Here is a 21,402-nt window from a genome sequence, read left to right as displayed (position 1 = left end):
TTAAATAATAAACATACCAAGTATTAGGCTTCTTTCTTGTAGTGCAAAACTGTACAAAATATATCAAATGTAGTTTTAGCCATATGTTTTAAACAAAAGAATATGTTGTTAACTCTCAACCGTTTCCAATATTCTCACTTAAGAAAGGAACAGCAACAGAGCAGCATTTTACGCTGAAACACTTCAATCTCCAACCCTCTAGTTGGCGACTCCTGCTGCTTTAATGGTGAGCTGACAGAAAATGAGTCTGTGGCTTTGACAAGAGGGTCTCGCAGTAAAATCACACAACACAGCGTTCTTATCACAGATCAGAGAGCAGTTTTCTCTAAAGATGACCAACACTTACTTTAACTTTCAACGGGAAATTTAAAAAAAATAATAATAAAACTTTTGAAGGAACACAGCGTTTTGCGCATGTGTCCCAATACGGCAGCACTACGGCAAGCCAGCCGTAGTTAAGCTTGTAGCTTTGCTACTTAGCTCTTAAAGAAATAATTTTAACACCACTTACGCATAGTTTTAAACTAAAAAAAAGTAAAATTTAAACTGACAACTCTGATTTTACATCAGACACAGCATTACTGCGGTTAGCCGGTAGAAGACTATCGTAGGCTAAATTTCTATCGTTTCTATCGTGTACCGTATATATCGCACATTCCAACTGGCGACATGTTGTTTTTCTGGCTTGAACAGGCTGTCACTCCTTTGCTTAATGCAGCTTAAAACATTCAATGGATTGGAAAGAAGAAATGAGGGGAATTTTAAATGAATAGTTCATCCAACATGACATTTCTCTCTTCAACTTCCTCCTGCACTGCACCTGGGCCGAGGCTCGTTCAGAACTGGCCCGCTTGGTGGGAGGACAGCTTCTCCTTGCAGAAAAAATTAAAATAAAAACTCAGTTGGTTGTTTTGTAACTGAAATAAACACAAGCTGATATTATTGAGAACGTTGATTTACCTGCAACAATAATCTTCATTCTAACAGTGCTATTCTAATTTCAGACACCGAGGAAGGAAGAAACAGAAATGAGGCGAGTAAAATGAGGGAACGATGAAAATGTAGCCTCAGAAGACAGGGACATGCTAGGAACTGATGAGCCAGGATCAACAGGACCAGGAGGATGGATCAACAGGCAATACCTGTTGAACAGGCAGTTCCTGTTTTTAGTTTTCTACATTCGCCTTAGAATCTAGCCTTAGAATCTAGCTGTTTTTTTTGGTTACCTTTTTCTTTTAGCCATCCTATTTGTAAAAAAAAAAAAACTGCAGTATGACTTTTTGTAACCGTTTATTGTTGTCGCTGTTGTCCATTGTTGTCATCTTTCTTTGTTGAAATCAGGTCTCTCTTGTAAATGAGTCATCAAGGCTCAATGGGATTACTTGTCTAAATAAAGGTTGAATGAAAAATACAATCACGGAACAGAGATGAAAAACCCGAGGGAACAATTAGAACACAAAAAATTACATGAGCAGGATAGAACAACTTCATAGAGAAGAAAATTAACGCAGTCCTGCGAAGAAAAATGTTAATGGAAAATAAATTCTGCCATATTTTTACAAAAGATCAGATGAAGGCAATTGGCATGAAGAATAACTTCCCAGCTCCATCTCAATGTACATGTGATAATTTAAAAAGTTTTTTGTTAATGTTCTACAGTTTATTGATGCCGATATATTCTTGGTAATAATTCTTATTTCTTGTTCTGTCTTGAAAGAGTCTCATCTCAACTTGACCCATGATTACCATACACTAAACTAATAATATAAAACAAATGTAAATTAACAGTCCTGCAGTAAATACCAACTTTGTGAAGGTTATGGTGATAAAGTAATTTTATTCAAACATCTTGATTAAGCTGTTTTTGATTTGGGAAGACAGAAAATGAGATCTTGTACCTTTGTGATACTTTGAATGCAACAATCAGCAGTTCACTGAAGTCATTCTCCTGTGGTTTAACTGGAAAACATTAAAAAAAATTATTAATCTCCACAATCACGTTTTTCTTTAATGATAATGTCACAACTTATGCTGCAGTCTTTGACAAAGGATATAACTTTACGTCAATCTCTCAGAAAAAAAGGCCAAATATTTTCTAGTTGAGTTCAGTAACTGAAATTACCATAAAAATAATAAAAAAAAAATCACCTTTCAAATTTTAAGCTGCAATGGATATTTTAAAATGCTGAATTAGACAGAAATAGACCCATTTAATTGAGAAGGGGTTCTCTGCAGACCAAAAGTGGGCGTTTCTGGCGAATAGGCGTTTATGGGCGGTGAACACTGATTGGCTAACAGTATTTAATAGGCGTTTGTCGGCGGCGAACACTGATTGGCTGTGGGTAACCCTCAAAGTCACGAGGATTATTGATGAGGTAACGTTTCTTTGCGATGTTTGACAAAGAAATATGATTTATTGTACTTATAAAGTATGTTATGTTTTCACTTATGCATTTTATTGAAGTACGTTTATTGTAGGTCACGATAGTTTCGACCGTTCTCTCATTGTTGTCGTAACGCACTGAGGTAAAATGAACCTCCACTCGGCTCCGGCAGCTCTCACTGGCTTACACGTGCACGTTTACAACAACTGGGTGTTGCTTTTCAAAATAAAAGCTGAAAATAAAAGTTCTTAATACTTGAAAAATAAATATTTAAAAGCTGTGTATAACTGAAAAATATGAAAAACAAATAAATAAAAGTTGTTATTAGCTGAAAAATAAATAAATAAAAGCTGTTAATTATATCTATGTCTTTCTGCCATGTCAGGGACCACTCTCACTTCAGGTTGACTCTAGAAGACCCCAAGATGTTGCTCAACAATGTTGACCAACATCTGATGTTGACTTTCAAAATAAATCACCTCCAAAGTTTAACATAGTTCATAGTAATAGTCAAAAGTTGCTGACCTTGTTGCAACATGAGTTAACACGAACATGAGTGTAAATTGTCAATGATTCAATAATGAGTAATAACTTATTCAATAAAAAGTCTGTAATTTGTCAATAATAGTCAATAATTCATTCAAGAATAGATTATGGGTGTTTGGTATGGCTCAGTGGCTAAAATGGGTTGGATGTTAGAGAAATTACTTAATTTTCAATTACCTGAATGTACAAATTCCTTCATTTATAGTTAAACTTTAGGAAATCAACTTTTTTTTCCTTGTGAAAAAAATATCAAAATTAACTTTAAAATCCAATCCAGGATTAAGTAACAACTAGCAACACCCTAACTGTACTATGTTCTGTGTTTCCAACTGATGCTACGATGACTTCTAAAAATGGATGTCCCAATAAACACAATAAAAAAATTCAATGATGCATCAAATGTTGTCTGAGTATGTTTTAAGGTAATAACAAATGTGAAATCTGGAAAACAAAGAGAATTCCTGAATCTGTCTTGTGTGCTTTGATGTGTACATAAGTTTATTGGAGGTCCTGAAACAACTTTTCTGAGAACACAAAGATTTTTATTTTACCTTTGGCCAAGATGTCAGTTTGAAATCAGGCTGCTTACTGCAAAACCAAGAGTTTTTTTAAGACGGTCTTCATTTGTATTGTTTTGTCGACTAAGTTAAATGTAATTTCTTAAATATGGATAAATCTGATCTCATCATGCAGCATGAGCAACTGGGTATAGGTGTGAGGGCCAAAAGTCTGGTTATGTACTGACTCCTAAATGTGCTTGTTTTCTACTGAAACATGGAGTAGGGTTGACCTTTAAAATGTGAGACAGCTGAGGAAGTTAACCAGTAAACAGAATACCTGCTCCAGGTGCAGAAATCTGACAGAACCTGAGAATCACTCATCTGCAGTGACTGCAGGTTGAACAAGAAAATGTGAAGTTAAAGGAAACATTCTTTGTCCCAAGGCCAGTTTAAGTATCATTAATATTTTTCTTTCTTTATGAATCGATTGTAACTTTGTTCACATTTTTCAACAACCAAAATGGAATTTGTTTTTTAATGTTATGGCTAGGTATTAAAAAAAACCCTAACATTTAGCTCTCCCCACTACCCAGTTATGTTGCTCTTATTTTGAAATGTAACCGGAAGTTCTGTGTTAAGAGAGTCGAAAAAAGAAGTTACGGAGACGCCGCGGCAGTATACTGGAGCAATGTCGAACCGAGACGCCGCCAGTGTTGAACCTGAGACGCTGCTAATGTTGAACCGGTTAATATAATATGCCTGTGGTTAACACAATCTGCCAATAACACCTTGTTTTTAGACATAATGTGTCTGTGGTTACGGCATTTTATTGTTCAGCCTTTTTTTCTATCGTCCAATCAGATGTGGCCGGCCAGACACGCCTATTTTTCTATCGTCCAATCAAATACGGCCGGCCAGACACGCCTCTTTTCATATAGTCCAATCAGATATGATCGCCCAGATACGCCCATTTTCCTATAGTCCAATCAGATATGACCGCCCAGATACGCCTTCCGAATTTGGCTGCAGAGATACCTACTTGATTTAATCTGTCATGATGGCAGAGCAGCTGCAGTTAAAATACAACTAGCAAGTTAACATGTTTAATTAACTAAAACTGGCGACATGAAGTATTAATGTTGATAAATTGTGGTACAGAACAGTCAGCTAACGCTTCACAATGGTAAAAAAGTGTCTTATTTTCATCAACTTACCGGAGAATTAACTAGGTTCAATACAGGACCCGTTGTTGTTTGGAACTATTTGCTGCTGCATGACCCACGTGACTTCCGCATTCCATTCTTTCTATGGGGGTGTCGCAACTCTCTCTTTATAGGGCTCTGGTAAACACAAGCTAACATTATTGAGAACGTCGATTTACCTGTAGTAAATCGGCTACAGATTATCACGGAGTAAAGTTTGACATCATCATCGTCGACTCGGTTCTGGTCCGCTCATCGACCGGTGTGGAGCTGTTAGATGAAGTGGTCCCGCTTGGCGTAAAAATCTGTCGAATCTTATCCAAAATCCAGCTTTAACTTCAGATGTTGTTAGCTGAGCTTTTAGCCCAGAGGAAAAGAGCGGGCCGAGGCAGCACGCATGCACATTAGGTGAATGTACAAAATTCACAGTGCCAACTAATGACCCCACATGTTAACTACAGGTAACTACAGCGGATTCGGGAGGGCGGGGGGAGATTCCTCAGGCTGCATGTAAACATAAAATTTGTCCGTGTCAACGCAGATCTTTTCCTCCAAGTAATATATGAAAAAACCTAAGTTTCCTCCCATCGTGTCCGTGTAAACAGGGCTTAAACTGCAGTAAATAAAAACATACCTAAATACGCACATAAATACATACCTATGTAACCCTGACGTTTGGTTCAATACCAGCGAACTGATGGATCACTCACCCAGGAACTCTTCTCAGCTTCACACCATTTATTAACACGAACTTCATCTGTAACAGAAAACAACGTGTGGTTGGTGGTGGTCTGACATGTAGCTCCTGCCCAAACTCTGAGAACGTCAAGCAGTAAAAAACTGCTGTCAAGCAGCCTCCACTTCCAAAATGATGGTTTTGTTGTGCAAGCAAACACTATGAACAATAGTAGTAATGTTTGCAAGTGTTTTCAAAATAAAAGCTGTGAATGATGTCATATTTGCTGCCAAACTAAATCTTTTGATGATGTTATGCACGGTTGATGATGATAATTTCAAAGTCTTTGCTGTTTTACGCTGGGCAACACCATTCTGGTATTGCTGCACTATCTTTCTGCGCAACAATGATGGAATTGGTGATCCTCTTACCATCTTGGCTTCTGAGAGACACTGACACTCTGAGAAGCTCTTTTTATACCCAGTCATGTTGTCAATTGACTTAAATAGTGTTAATTGGTCTTCCAGCTGTTCGTTATATGCTCAATTTCCTTTTTCCAGCCACTTATTGCTACTTATCCCAACTTTTTTGGGATTTGTTGACACTGACATTTTGAATCAACATATTTTTCCTTTAAAAAGTTGCATTTAGTCAGATTAAACTTTTGATCTGTCATCTATGTTATATTACGAATAAAATATTGACATTTGCCATCTCCACAACATTGCTTTCAGTTTTTATTCACAATATGTTTAGTGTCCCAACTTTTTTGGAATCCGGTTTGTAGACGCCGCACTGAGCGCTGAATCATACATCGACGTCTCCGCCATATTGGATGTGGCAAAAGTGAAGCGGAAGAGATGATGCCACCTTTATTCAGAGGCAACATGGAAAAAGCTGAGCAAGACTCTTCTTTTCCAAGATTTATAACTTACACACAGACAGACTGCCTTTTTACTGTTAAACTTAAAACCATTTTTTATGTAATTTATTCAACCGATATGTGTTCTTCCTTCTGTAAAACAGATCTATGCTGCTGCTCCTAGTATGATATTAGGGATGCGAATCTGTGGCGAATCGATTCTGATTTTTGGAAATGGTCATAAGTTTTGTTTCAGTTGTGTTATTAACAAGATGATGTAGGAGGATGTACAGAAATACATCCTCCTACATCTAGGATGTAGGAGGTTATTTTGCTATTTTACGCTATTTTGCTAGAGTAAAATAGCAAAGACTTTTAAGTTATCATCATCAACCGTGTATAACATCATCAAAAGATTCAGAGAATCTGGAACAACCGCTGTGCGTAAGGGTCAAGGCCGTAAAACTCTACTGGATGCTTGTGATCTCCGGGCCCTTAAACGTCACTGCACCTCAAACAGGAATGCCACTGTCAAGGAAATAACAGAATGGGCTCAGGAATACTTCCAGAAAGCATTGTCGGTGAAGACAATCCACCGTGCCATCCGCCGTTGCCAGCTGAAACTCTACAGTGCAAAGAGGAAGCATTTTCTAAGCAAGATCCCCAATGTAGGAGGGCGGAACGAAAGTGGAGGAAAGACAGGCTGCAGGTCTCTTTTCAAATACTTAAAGAGAGTTGGCGCTGTTATCAGAAAACAGTGAAAGCTGCAAAATCCAAATACTTCTCTGATATAATTACCTCAAACTCTCGCAACCCACTTGTCCTTTTCTCAACCCTAAACTCTGTTCTCCACCTCACTGAACCATCTCCTCTGGAAGCCTCGACTGAGCTGTGCAACAACTTCTTACATATCTTTTTGGAAAAAATTGCGACCACCAGGGCTCTCATTTCCCCTCCAACTCATGTCCCATCCATCCTACCTCAAGCTGTAGCTCTATTGGACCATTTTGAACCCATCACTCTATCTTCTCTAGAGCAGGTCATGTGCAGCTTGAAACCTTCTGGTTCCCCCTTTGATTTGGTCCCCCCTCGACTACTAAAGAAGGTTTTTCCCACTCTAGGTCCGTCCATTCTTGATATAGTAAACAGTAGTTTATCCACTGGCGTGGTGCCAAAATCCTTTAAACGTGCTGCTGTCCAGCCTCTCCTGAAAAAAACAAACCTTGACCCCTCAGTCGTGTACAACTTCCGGCCTGTCTCCAAACTCCCATTTGTTTCTAAAGTACTGGAGAAAATAGTCGAGTCCCAGTTGAAGCACTTCCTGGAAGGTCACACCATCTTAGAGCTATTCCGGACTGGCTTTAAACCTCTCCACAGCACTGAAACTGCCCTGCTGAAGGTCTTTAACGACATCTTCAGATTCATAGATACTGGTGATTCTGTGCTGCTTGTCCTATTGGTCCTCACGGCCGCCTTCGACACCATCAACCATGAGATCCTCATTGCTAGGTTAGAGCAGTGTGTGGGCGTCACAGGGTCAGCCCTCAATTGGTTCAGATCCTACCTCACTGACAGATCCTTTTGTGTCTCCATCAAGGATTTTAGTTCTGCAGAGGCATAGCTTAAATGGGGGGTTCTGCAGGGGTCCATCCTAGGTCCCCTCCTATTCTCTTTATACCTGCTGCCGTTTGGTGCTATTTTCTGGAAACACAACATGCCCTTCCACTTCTATGCCGATGACTGTCAAATTTACTTCCCCCTAAGACACAATGGTACATGCTCGATTCAACCACTGCTCGACTGCCTGGCTGACATCAGGGACTGGATGGCTTTAAACTTCTTAAGTTTCAATGAAAATAAGTCTGAAGTCATGTTGTTCCATCCCAATGACACGATCACAAACCACTGCATCGACCTCTCCGCTCTAACCCTGTCAGAAAAAAAAAGTGTCACTAATCTGGAAGTGATAATGGACCCTTCCCTGAAACTTACCAATCATGTAAACATGATTGTTAAATCATGTTTCTTCCAACTGAGGCGGCTGTCTAAACTGAAGCCCATATTGTCCAAAAATATGCATTCATTACATCTATGCTTGATTACTGCAATTCATTCCTGTTTGGTATCAGTCAAACCTCCATTGCACGACTACAACTGGTCCAGAATGTAGCATCCCGATTTTTAACCAGTACCAGCAAAAGAGAGCACATTACATCAGTTTTGGCCTCCCTGCACTGGTTACCGGTTCACTTTCGAATCCAGTTCAAAATACTCATGTGTGTCTACAAATCACTGAACAGCCCCCCCCCCCCAGATCTGCTACAACCGTATGTCCCACCACGCTCCCTGAGGTCAGTGGACCAGTTGCTCCTCACATTTTCCAGGATCTCCTCGTAAGCGCAGAGGTGACAGGGCCTTCTCTGTAGCAGGACCAAGACTTTGGAACGAGTTACCTCTGCTTGTCAGACAGGCACCCTCCCTCTCAGTTTTCAAGTCCCGTTTAAAAACTCACTACTATTCAGTAGCTTTCAACACCAGATGATCTGTGTTTTGATCCTGTATGCTCCACACTGGTTGGTCGTCATTATCTGCATCGTTTTTATGTCTATATTCTGATTTACCTCATTTTGTATTTTGCTTTGTGTGTTACCTGTTGTTTTGTCTGTACAGCACTTTGGTTGGCCTTGTCGCTGTTTTAAGTGCTCTATAAATAAAGTGGTATGGTATGGTAAGATGAAAAGATTAAACAACAATGTAAACAAATAGAACATTTATTTAAAACAATAATTTTAGGTTCTTTACTGTATCAAATGTTTGTTTGCATCATTTTATATTTATACCAAAAAACAGGAACAAATATAGGAGTGCATAAAATTCTGCATCTTAAATTACCAGTATGAGGTTAACTTAGCTGCCTGGCTTTTTCTAAAATAAAATAAAAAATCTAGGAACAAATCATCTATCCATCCATTATCTTTACCCACTTCTTCCTTTTCAGGTCACAGGTATCATTGTTGCCCATATCCAGCCATCACTGTGTGAGAGGTGGGGGACACCTGGGCAGATCTCAAGTCCATCACAGGAATAATTCAAAATATATGAATATAAAATTAAACAGACTTCAGCCTACCATGGTGTGGATAGAAAGCAAAATGGGGTAGGGGTGGTCCTAAAGGAGGTGTTGGCAAAGAATGTAGTAGAGGTGAAGAGAGTGTCAGATAGGTACAAAGTTTCAGCCTGCCTCAGCAATGCCAAACCACCACCTTCCAACATCAGTAGAGAGGAGAGGGACACACTCACCACTCTTAGCAAGGACAAAAACATCATCATTCTCCCAGCAGACAAAGGAAGGTGCACAGTGATTTTGAACCAGAAAGACTATCATGAGAAAGTTATGACACTCCTTAGTGACTTAAACACTTATAAACCTCTGAAAAGAGATCCAGGAAGTGGTTACAAGAAGAAGTTAAGATTAAAATCAGACACCACTCTGAGCAGCAGGACCACGCTTTCCACAGAACAACTGTGTCAACTCTTGAAACTGTGCCTGCAGTCAACCTACTTCACATATGGGGAGCAATATTATAGGCAGAAACATGGGTGTGCTATGGGGTCTCCAGTTTCTCCTATTGTTGCCAACCTGTACATGGAGGAGGTAGAAAAGAGAGCCTTGACGTCCTTTTCAGGGACACCACCAAGTCATTGGTTCAGGTATGTTGACGACACCTGGGTTAAAATTAAATCTCAGGAAGTCCAACATTTTACTGACCACATCAACTCTGTGGATAAATACATCAAGTTCACACGAGAAGATGAAAAAAATGGCAAGTTGGCTTTCTTGGACTGTGAGGTCTCAGTCTCTGATAGAGGACATTTGCAAACTGAGGTGTACCGCAAACCCACCCACACAGACCAGTATTTGCAGTTTGACTCCCATCACCCTTTGGAGCACAAGTTAGGAGTCATCAGGACTCTGTATCACAGAGCAGACAGCGTCCCCACTAGCTCAGGAGCCAGGCAGAAGGAGAAATCCCACACAAGACAGGCTCTAGAGCAATGTGGATATCCTAACTGGGCCTTCCTGAAAGCAGAGAAGAAACCCAAACAGGACTCCAGTCAGCCAACAGGTGAAAAGGAGGAACCCAGACCCAGACCAGTGGTCATCCCATATGTTGAGGGAGTATCAGAGAAACTGAGACGTTTATTTTCTAAACATAACGTCACAGTGGCTTTTAAACCCCAAAATACATTATGGCAAAGACTGGTTCATCCCAAAGATCCAGTCACCCGGCACAAACAGTAATGTTGTGTATGCTGTTCAGTGTCAGGAGGGCTGTGATCAGTCTTACATCGGGGAAACAAAACAGCCACTGGCCAAAAGGATGGCCCAGTACAGAAGATCAACATCATCAGGCCAGGACTCTGCGGTCTACACTCATCTCCAGGCCAGCAGTCACTCTTTCAGGGATGAAGATGTGCACATCCTGGATAGAGAGGAACGATGGTTTGAGAGAGGAGTAAAGGAGGCCATCTTTGTGAAAAGAAATCGTCCTTTGTTAAACAGGGGTGGAGGCCTCCGGGTTCAATTGTCCCCCTCTTACAATGCTGTGATTGCTAGTATCACTCAGCCCTCTGTGAATAGTAAACAGCCATCAGTGTGCTAATGATCCATTGTTAGCCTGATGGTCCTTCTTGAGCATGTGATCAGCTGGTTTTGGTTGTCAGCAGCAAAACTGGTTGATCCACTCTGAGAAGGTGCTATTTAAGAGACTGAGCTGAATATAGCACCTCAGACTGAAGAAGTCTCTCGGATGAGAGACGAAACGTTTCTATATTTTTTTGTTGTTTTGCTTTGTTTTGTTTTTTTGAATGAGGACCAGATTTAACGTTTTTAGAGTGTCAGATAGGGTGATGTGCCTGAAGGTAGAAGTAGAAGGTCTGATGCTAAACATGGTTAGTGTTTATGCTCCACGGGTTGGATGTGATGAGGAGGAAAAAGATACATTTTAGAAAGATCTGGATGAAGTGATAGAGTATTCCCAGGGAAGAAAGAGTGGTGCTCGGAGCAGACCTGAATGGATATGTTGGTTGAAGGAAACAGAGGGGATGAGGAAGTGATAGGTAAGTTTGGTGTCAAGGAAAGAAACCAGGAAGGACATATGGTGGTGGATTTTGCCAAGAGAATGGAAATGGCTATAGTCAACACCTATTTCCAAAAGAGGGATGAACATAAAGTGACCTATAAGAGTGGAGGAAGGAGTACGCAGGTCGACTACATTCTGTGTAGAAGAGGAATCCTGAGGGAGATTGGAGACTGTAAGGTTGTGGCAGGGGAGAGCGTGGCCAGACAACATCAGATGGTTGTGTGTAGAATGACTGTTGTTGTGAAGAAGAGAAAAAGAGTAAAATCAGAGAAGAAGACCAAATGGTGGAAGATGAAGGAAGAATGTTGTGAGAAATTCAGAGAAGAGCTGTTAAAGGCTCTGGGTAGTAAGAAAGAGCTTTCAAATGACTGGGCTACAGCAACAGTAATTACAGAGACGAGTAGGAAGGTACTTGGTGTGTCATCTGGACAGAGAATGGATGATAAAGAAACCTGGTGGTAGAATAGTGAAGTGCAAGACGCCATTCAAAGAAAGAGATTAGCCAAGAAGAAATATGACAGTGAGAGGACTCAAGAGAGGAGACAGGAATATAAGGAGATGGGAAGTAGAGCAACGAGGGAAGTAGCTAAGGCAAAGCAGAGGGCGTATGATGAGTTGTATGGGAGACTGGACACTAAAGAGGGCAAGAAGGACTTGTACCAATTGGCAAGACAGAGGGATCAGGCTGGAAAGGATGTGCAGCAGGTTAGGCTTATTAAAGATAGGAATGGTAATGTTCTAACAAGTGAGGAGAGTGTGACGGAAAGATGGAAAGAGTACTTTGAGGAGCTAATGAATGAAGAGAATGAAAGAGAAAGAAGAGTAGAGGTCATAGAAACTGTGGACCAGGAAGGGGTAAAGATTAGTGAGGGTGAAGCTCTGAAAAGAATGAAGAAGGGGAAGGCAGTAGGACCTGATGACATACCAGTGGAGGCTTGGAAATGTCTTGGAGAGATGACAGTGAGGTTTTTGACTCAAATATTCAATGGCATATTTGAAGGTGATAAAATGCCTCAGGAATGGAGAAGAAGTGTGATGGTGCCCATTTTTAAGAACAAGGGTGATACACAGAGTTGTAGCAACTAAAGGGGAATTAAGTTGATGAGCCACACGATGAAGATCTGGGAGAGAGTTGTGGAAGCAAGACTTAGACGAGAGGTGACTATCTGTGAGCAGCAGTATGGTTTCATGCCAAGAAATAACACTACAAATACCATATTTGCTTTGAGAATGCTGATGGAAAAGTACAGAGAGGGTCAGAAAGAACTCCATTGTGTCTTTGTGGATTTAGAAAAAGCATATGACAGAGTGCAGAAGGAAGAGGTGTGGTATTGCACGAGGAAATCTGGAGTGGCAGAAAAGTATGTTAGACTGGTACAGGACATGTATGAGGACAGCAGGACAATGGATAGATGTGTTATAGGAGTGACAGATGGCTTCAAGGTAGAGGTGGGATTGCATCAAGGATCGGCTCTGAGCCCCTTCTTGTTTGCTCTGGTAATGGACCGACTAACAGATGAGGTCAGGCAAGAATCCCCATGGGCGATGATGTTTGCAGATGACATTGTGATCTGTGGTGAGAACAAGGAACAGGTGGAAGAGAACTTGGGAGACGTAGAGGTATGCACTTGAAAGAAGAGGAATGAAAGTCAGCCGTAGTAAGACAGAGTACATGTGTGTAAATGAGAGGGATGCTGGTGGAACAGTGAGGCTACAATTAGTAGAGGTCACAAAGGTGCAGGACTTCAAGTACTTGGGGTCCACTGTCCAGGGAAATGGGGAATGTGGTAAAGAAGTGAAAAAGAGAGTCCAGGCAGGATGGAGTGGATGGAAAAAAGTTTTAGGAGTGATTTATGACAAAAGGGTGTCAGCAAATGTCAAAGGAAAATTTTACAAGACAGTGGTGAGACCAGCTATGTTGTATGGTCTGGAGACAGTGGCATTGACAAAAAGACAGGAGAAAGAACTGGAAGTGGTAGAAATGAAGATGCTAAGGTTCTCCTTAGGAGTGACAAGACTGGATAAGATTAGGAATGAGATGATCAGTGGTACAGCACAGGTTGAACAACTGGGAGATAAAGGTAGGGAGGCCAGACTGAGATGGTTTGGACATGTCAAGAGGAGGGACCGTGGGTATATTGGTAGAAGGATGTTAGAAATGCAGCTGCCAGGAAAAAGATGAAGAGGAAGGCCAAAGAGGAGATATATGGATGCAGTTAAAGAGGACATGAAGGTAGTTGGAATGAGGACAGAGGATGCAGAGGACAGAGTGAGGTGGAGGAGGATGACTCGCTGTGGCGACCCCTGAAGAGGGAAAAGCTGAAAGAAGAAGAAGAAGATTGCGCAGCCCTAAATTATATTGATAATCTATGTTGTGTTATAATTAGACTTGAAAATCCATATAGTTCTTTTTCACCCATCTGCACCAACAACCGTAAAACTCTACTGGATGCTCGTGATCTCCGGGCCCTTAAACGTCACTGCACCTCAAACAGGAATGCCACTGTCAAGGAAATAACAGAATAGGCTCAGGAATACTTCCAGAAAGCATTGTCAGTGAACATAATCCACCGTGCCATCCGCCGTTGCAAGCTGAAACTCTACAGTGCAAAGAGGAAGCCATTCCTTAGCAAGCTCCACAAGCTCAGACGTTCGCAATGGGCCAGGGGTCATTTAAAATGGAGTTTGGCAAAATGGAAGACTGTTCTGGGGCAGCACGGTGGCGCAACTGGTAAAGCTGCTGCCTCTCAGCGAACAAGTCCCTGGTTCAAACCCCGGTCCAGGGGCCTTCTGGGTGGAGTTTGCATGTTCTCTCCGTGCATGCGTGGGTTTTCTCCGGGTACTCCGGTTTCCTCCCACAGACCAAAAACATGCATGTTAGGCTGATTGGTAACTCTAAATTGTCCCTAGGTGTGAGTGGGAGAGTGAATGGTGGTTTGTCTCTATGTGGCCCTGTGATGGACTTGCGACCTGTCCAGGGTGTACCCCGCCCCTCGCACAGTGATTGCTGGACATGGGCACCAGCGACCCCCGTGACCCAAAATGGAATAAACGGGTAAAGATAATGGATGGATGGATGGAAGACTGTTCTGTGGTCACGAGTCACGATTTGAAGTTCTTTATGGAACACTGGGACGCCATGTCATCCGGACCAGAGAGGACAAGGACAACCCAAGTTGTTATCAACGCTCCGTTCAGAAGCCTGCATCACTGATGGTATGGGGTTGCATGAGCGCTTGTGGCATGGACAGCTTGCATGTCTGGAAAGGCACCATTAATGCAGAGAACTATGTTCAGGTTCTAGAACAACATATGCTCCCATCTAGACGTCATCTCTTTCAGGGAAGACCCTGCATTTTTCAACACGATAATGCCAGACCACATTCTGCAGCAATCACAACATCATGGCTACATAGGAGAAGGATCCGGGTACTGAAATGGCCAGCCTGCAGTCCAGATCTTTCACCTATAGAGAACATTTGGCGCATCATAAAGAGGAAGGTGCAACAAAGAAGGCCCAAGACGATTGAACAGTTAGAGGCCTGTATTAGACATGAATGGGAGAGCATTCCTATTTCTAAACTTGGGAAACTGGTCTCCTCTGTCCCCAGACGTCTGTTGAGTGTTGTAAGAAGAAGGGGGGATGCCACACAGTGGTAAAAATGGACTTGTCCCAACTTTTTTGGGATTTGTTGATGCCATGAAATTTGGAAACAACAGATTTTTCCCTTAAAATGATACATTCTCTCAGTTTAAACTTTTGATCTGTGATTTGTGTTCTATTCTGAATAAAATATAAGATGTTGGCACCTCCACATCATTGCATTCAGTTTTTATTCACAATTTGTTTAGTCTCATTTTTACTGTAGTTTATCATAGCCATTGTTTACTGTGATTCTTGTCTGTACTTTATATGTTCTGTTTAGAGCAGGTCTCTTGTAAAAGAGTCCTTGTGGCTCAATGAAACCAACCTGTATAAATAAAAGGTTGAATAAATTATTATGTATATATTTAAATTCATTCATCCTTTATTGATACAGATTATTCCAATTGAGCCAATAGGACTCATTTACAAGAGAGACCTGGATTTTAACAAAGAGTGATGACAACAGTGGATAACAAACTGTTTTTCAATCGTAAAACAAACAATAAAAAAATGTATGAATCATTTGTGAATGTGTATTGTTGTCGTTGTTATCACTGTCTTATTATCTTGTGCTCTGGTTCAGTGTCTTCACGGACGATGTGTGTGAGGGTGGACATGTTTGGAGGGTGCTGTGTTGAAGCTCCATGAATCAGCCTCTCTGCAGCTCTCAGCACCTTCACTGAGCCTTGAGGGAATCACTGAGCTGCTGCTGTTCTTCATAAGGTGGTAGCTCTCGTCAAATGATGATCTCCAGCATCATCTTGTTCATGCCAGGCTTTTCATCCACTGACCACAGCCACCTGTAAACGTCAGGGAGACCAGTAGCTGTTTAACACAACTGGAAGGAAACCAGTGAGATTTTAATATGTATGACATGATGTTATGTGGGGGAGTGGTGGCACAGAAGTTAGAAGACGGGCCTGTGATGGGAAAGTTGCAGGTTCAACTCCCGGTACCATCAACATCAAAATGAAGTGGAAAAGGTGAAACACCCACACCTGCCTCCACCCTCATTGGCCTCACTCTGGGCCCCTGAGCAAGGCCCTTAACCCCCACCATCTGCTCCTAAACAGGTCCCTCTTGAAAATGAGTTCTCTTGACTCAATGAGACTACCTGTATAAATAAAGGGTAAATGAAAAAATAAAAGTTTAAAATAGAAATACTCACATCATGAGGCCGAGGTTGTGGGTGTGACGTGCACGTTCCTGAGAGTGTGTGTGTGACGTGCACGTTCCTGAGAGTGTGTGTGTGTGACGTGCACGTTCCTGAGAGTGTGTGTGTGATGTGCACGTTCCTGAGAGGCCACAGACAGAGCAGCTCCAGCTTTTGTTGAGTTCCTGTAGTCCTGCAGTTTTCAAGCTGAAATGAAAAAACATCATGAATAGGAACTTTACAGTCTATAGTTACCTGTACATATAAACACATGGAGGTGTCTCACCTTGTGACTGACAATAAAATATGTAAATTTATGAACGTTAATGAACTTATAATGATGCTCCTACTCTTTGAAGGTGAACCGATGGTACCACACCATCTCTCAGTCGGACAGTCTGATCAGTTTGATCAAAATCCTCCAGTTTAAAATCCTCACTGCTCAGATGAATCCTCCTCAAAGACACTTCCACCTCTTCCTCACATCTTGTTCTTCGGGAAACCTTCAAAATGAAAACAGGAGATTTGTGTCTACACAAAAAAATTGTACAAAGGAGGTCAATCTTATTTTCCACTTCCTATATTCTCCCTAGTTTTATTTTTTATATCATAGAACTTAAACAAAACTCCAGTTTTGATTAGGGGTTGAACGAGTATATAATTTTTAAACTCGACATTAACATAATAAAACCCGAGTAGAACTCGAGTATTAGATGACGTCATAGATCTCAAGATACAAAAATAAACAAATAAATAAAACCGCAAAAAACGGTAATTATTTACAAAAAAAAAAGACAAACAAAACATTGGGAGCGTATATTATGCTCCTACCATTTATCATACTGCAAATAAGTCACAGGAAAAACTAAACTATTAGTTATTATTATAAAACAGCAAACGTGAAGAAATGCAGCACGTCAAAAACAAAACTTAAACCGAAACTGGTTCTGGTGGATTGGACCCGGTGATACACCATACTCTGTGACCTGCAACAGTGCAACACCGCCCCCTACGGTCATACATGGTCACATAATATGACGTCACTACGGATACCCGACTTTACATTTTTAACATCGATAAATGTCCTAGCAATCGATGTGTAGATTACTCGAGTACTCTGTTAACGCCCTAGTTTTGATGCGTATCTGTTGATAAGCCCCTTATCCACAGGGCCCTTGGTACTCCTATGTAACTAGTTATGGCCGATTGCGTGTTTTATCCACAATGCCTTTAGCGGTGGAACCCACCCCATTTTTGGGACCTAATTCTCTGAGGTCCCAGGTTTGGTTCTTGTAGGGTCTAGATGTGACATCAGCGCACTGTAAGTCACTGATTGGTCAGGGGGTGTATTCATTGGTCGAGGGCGGAGATTCAGTCTTCCACCTGAAATCCCGATCCGCCATTTTCTTTTTCACCCACCATAACAGACAACAAGAAATCGGAGGAGCTTATTTTGGAATATTTTATAAGGTAAAACAAATAATCATGGCACAACCGTGGTCGAATGCTGAAGTTCAGGCATTTCTCTGTTTGCTGGCCGACGAACAAGTGCAGAACGAGCTAGATGGAACAAAACGAAATGAAAAGATTTTTCAAGAGGTGTCTGCGCAGATGGCGGTGCAGGGCTTCCATCGCACACCAAAGCAAATTAAAGCTTAAAAAACTAAAAAGCGATTACAAAACGATTAAGGACCACAACGGTAGGAGTGGAGCAAACAGAAGAAACTGGAAGTGGTTTGATCAAATGGATGCCATTTACGGCAAACACCCAGCCAACAAAGGGAGGGAGAGTGGCCTAGACATGGTCACTGCTCTTCTGGAATCTATAGTTGATGGTGAGTGTATTTTATTTACTTTAAGCATATTTCCTTTTCCTCATGCAACCGTTTCTTTGCGTTTTCTGAAAGTACTGTGAACAAACGAGGCTGACACGGTTAAGTCGTCATTAGTTAGCATCATTGCTAACTGTACTCTGTTGCTGTTTTTCCACTCTTATTTTGATGCAGAAAGTCCCACTGAAGATGAAGGTTCGCCAGATTCTGCTTTTGACTGTCCAATCCTACCCGCTTCTGACCCTTCCCCGACCACACCAGCTCCAAGTACATCTACGCCACCAAGTACATCTACGCCACCAAGTACATCTACGCCACCGGGCACTAGGGTTGTACATCTCTGTGTGATAGACGATTCGATTCGCATCTAGATACAAAGGTTACGATTCGATTCAAAAACGATTTATTTTAAAAACAGAACGATTTGATTCGATTCGATACAGTGGAAGAGCGATTCGGTTCGATTCGATTCAACTTTATATAATTCTACAGTTGAACATTTGTTGAATGTAGACAAATATTTAATTATGAACAAAAAGGGCCATTTCTATAAATGTGACATTCTTACATTATTTTTAAATTTGTAAAAGTCTACATATATCATATCTAAAATTGTGCAGTAAGGCACTGGCAAAAATAAAGTAAAAAGCCAAACAACAGAATCACATGTCAAATGTGTTTATTTTTAGACATGGACCTAAAAAGACCAGCTAAAAGAATATTTCTTTGTTTGATGGGATCAATATAAAATGAGAAAATAAAGAAAAATTATAAAATGCACAAATGATTACAGCAGCATGTAATTAAAAAAAATAGGAATAAGCTACAGTAAGCACAAAGCACCTGTGCAATAACCTGTCACATACCCTGTGTAGTTTGGTAGTTATGTGCAATATATATCATGTGCATTTTAGCTTATATTACATTACTACCTTGAAATACTTATTCACACAAATTCATTCTGCTTCACTGTAAAAATTCTACAATGTTGTTGTTTACCATTTTTCTCTTCAGAAACTTTGAAAATATTATAATTACTTTTTCACTTTTTGGTAGTTTATTTTGTACCCTTATTGCATGCTTTAGTATTTCTTGTTTGCTTGTTTTTTGTTTTTTAGCAAGTCAAATCGGTTCTTCTCATCCTGAACATTTCATTGTGTTAACCTTGCATATGACAAATAAACACAACTTGAACTTGAACTTAATAATACAAAAACATAATGCAAGAACAGTACGCCTAACAACAGCAGCACGAACATGAGTTTGTGTGAGCAGGTGGGCACAGATTAATATAACATCATGTCATTTAAACAGCAGCATGAGATCAGATCAGCAGCATGGATAATCAGCAGCACATATCAACAGTCAAAGTGCCGATTACATGTATAAAAGAAATCAAAGTGCAGCTTTCTGACCTGGTGAGGTAGTCTGAACAAAAGTAATGTCCTGCATTTCTACATTCACGTCAGGTTCAATCTGAACTCAAACACAGTGAAGTAGTTAACTTCCTTATGTTTGTATGTTTACCTACATTATATTTTTATTCATCATAATCACTGTCCTCATCTTTTTTTTGCAGCAGATTTTTCTTAAGGAAAATCAGCTGATCCACATGCTCATGTTTGAGTAGGCTGCGTTTTGTGGAAACAATATCTCCTGCAGTGCTGAAAACTCTCTCAGATGCCACACTGGTGGCCGGTATGCACAGATACATTTTAGCCATAGATGACAGCAGTGGCAAGTCCTGTTGCTCTTTCCACCACTGTAGTGGGTTTTTTTTCAGGGGCAAAGGATCACGCTCTCTGTACCTCTTGACTTCTTCATTGTCCCTCACAGATCTAGATGCCGTCCTTACTTGAAAGTCTTCTCCCAACAGATGGTCCAGGGCTGACATTTTCTTCTTTTTACAAGGAGGTTTATCATCTGAAATAGAAAACAAGAACCATATATTACTGGCTATGTTTGCCATGAAGTTTTTTAATTGACTACCATTTTATGTATAAATCTTCATTTGATGTTCAGAATTTATTTATGTAAGGACTCGTGTACATATGTAAAATATGTATCATTATCATCATCATTATTATTTAACTCTTTCTTTGCATGCAGATCCTCTTATTATAGTGAATGTGTTTTATACTGATACTATGACTGCAGTAGAGAAAAGAAAAGTCGAAGCTTTCGAACTGTGGTGCTGGAGAAGAATGCTAAGAATACCTTGGACTGCTATGTTGACAAACAAGACAGTTTTGGACCGGGTCAAACCATCAATGTCCTTACTGGGCAAAATTACCAAACAGCAGCTCTCTTATTTTGGTCACGTGATGCGTGCAAATTCTTTGGAAACGTCAATGATGCTTGGAAAAGTCAGTGGAAAAAGAAGACAAGGCCGCCAAAGAACGAGATGGCTCGACACAATAACGACAACAATGAATATGCCAATTGCGGAATTGAAAAAATTGGTGAAAGACAGGGAGGCATGGAGTTCGAAGATTCATAAAGTGACCGAAAGTCGGATACGACTGATCGGATAATCATCATCATCATCATCATGACTGCAGCACAAGTTTAAGACAAAGTCTTCTCGTTCTTGATCACAAGTTATAAAACACACAAACCTTTATGCTCATCTTGGGTCTGGGGTGCATCAATGCAGATGTCCGGATCTCCATTTGCAGGTTCACTCTGACATGGATCAGTCTGCACTGGACCTCTCTGAACTGAACCCCCCGTTACCTAGAAATAAAACATGAAATACCATTTAGTGTACAGTATGGTTAAATGCAGTGTAAAGAATCAAATAAACAGTAGTCAGAATATATCTAATGACCGCAACAAAACACAGCAGACTGTAACTGAATGTACTGTAATATGTATTTTGACAGTGTGTTGGGGGATTTACCTTGTGATGCAGGGATGCTGCTTCTGCTGATATGCTTGTGAATGTCCTCTCTGCATCATGGTTACTGAGGAAGGGCAGGGACTTAAAACGGGGGTCCAGAGCTGCTGCAGTGTGGAAGAGATCTTCAAGGCCTGTGTAGCGTTTCTCCAAGTCATTCTTGAACGCCTGCTTCATCTCTCTGATTAACACTGAGTCTTCATCTGATGGTTCAAAGTTCTTTTTAAGCTTTGCTTTTACAGGAAGAATCATTGAGAGTGTGGGTCGCTTGTCTTCAGACATGCTGGTAGTCACAAGTTTGACCGGCGCCATCAGTTTGACAATGTCTTCAATGTCGCAGAAGTCTTTGTCCTTGAGAGTATTCACCTCTTCTCCTTTTCTGAGGTTCCTGGACATGAGTGCTGCAGAAATCGCAGGATGTTGCTCAAAAAAGCATTCAAGCATGTCATGGGAGCTATTCCACCGCGTGGATACATCTTGGATGAGTTTGTGGGAAGGCAAGGCTAGTTGTTTCTGTTTCTCTTGAAGGATTTCTGCTGCCCTCACACTACGATGAAA

At 40.8% G+C, this 21,402-nt stretch overlaps 1 protein-coding gene across 1 annotated transcript; it reads right to left on the bottom strand.

Annotated features, from left to right (window-relative positions):
• Nucleotides 1-19,742: 19,742 nt before the first annotated feature.
• Nucleotides 19,743-21,240, bottom strand: LOC119429200 (E3 SUMO-protein ligase ZBED1-like; the record flags this gene model as incomplete). The annotated part of the gene is made up of 3 exons (XM_037696876.1): nucleotides 20,848-21,240; nucleotides 20,564-20,681; nucleotides 19,743-19,868 (listed from the first exon to the last, which is right to left on the bottom strand). Coding segments are annotated over exons 1-3 (637 nt in total), but the record flags the coding sequence as incomplete, so codon positions are not given.
• Nucleotides 21,241-21,402: the final 162 nt, after the last annotated feature.

Source organism: Nematolebias whitei, unplaced genomic scaffold, assembly GCF_014905685.2.
Source record: "Nematolebias whitei isolate Nwh7 unplaced genomic scaffold, NemWhi1 Nwh_scaf_70, whole genome shotgun sequence".
Classification (NCBI taxonomy): Eukaryota; Metazoa; Chordata; class Actinopteri; order Cyprinodontiformes; family Rivulidae; genus Nematolebias; species Nematolebias whitei.
The sequence above is the reverse complement of the archived record's forward strand: the minus strand, read 5'-3'. Positions and strand labels throughout refer to the sequence as shown.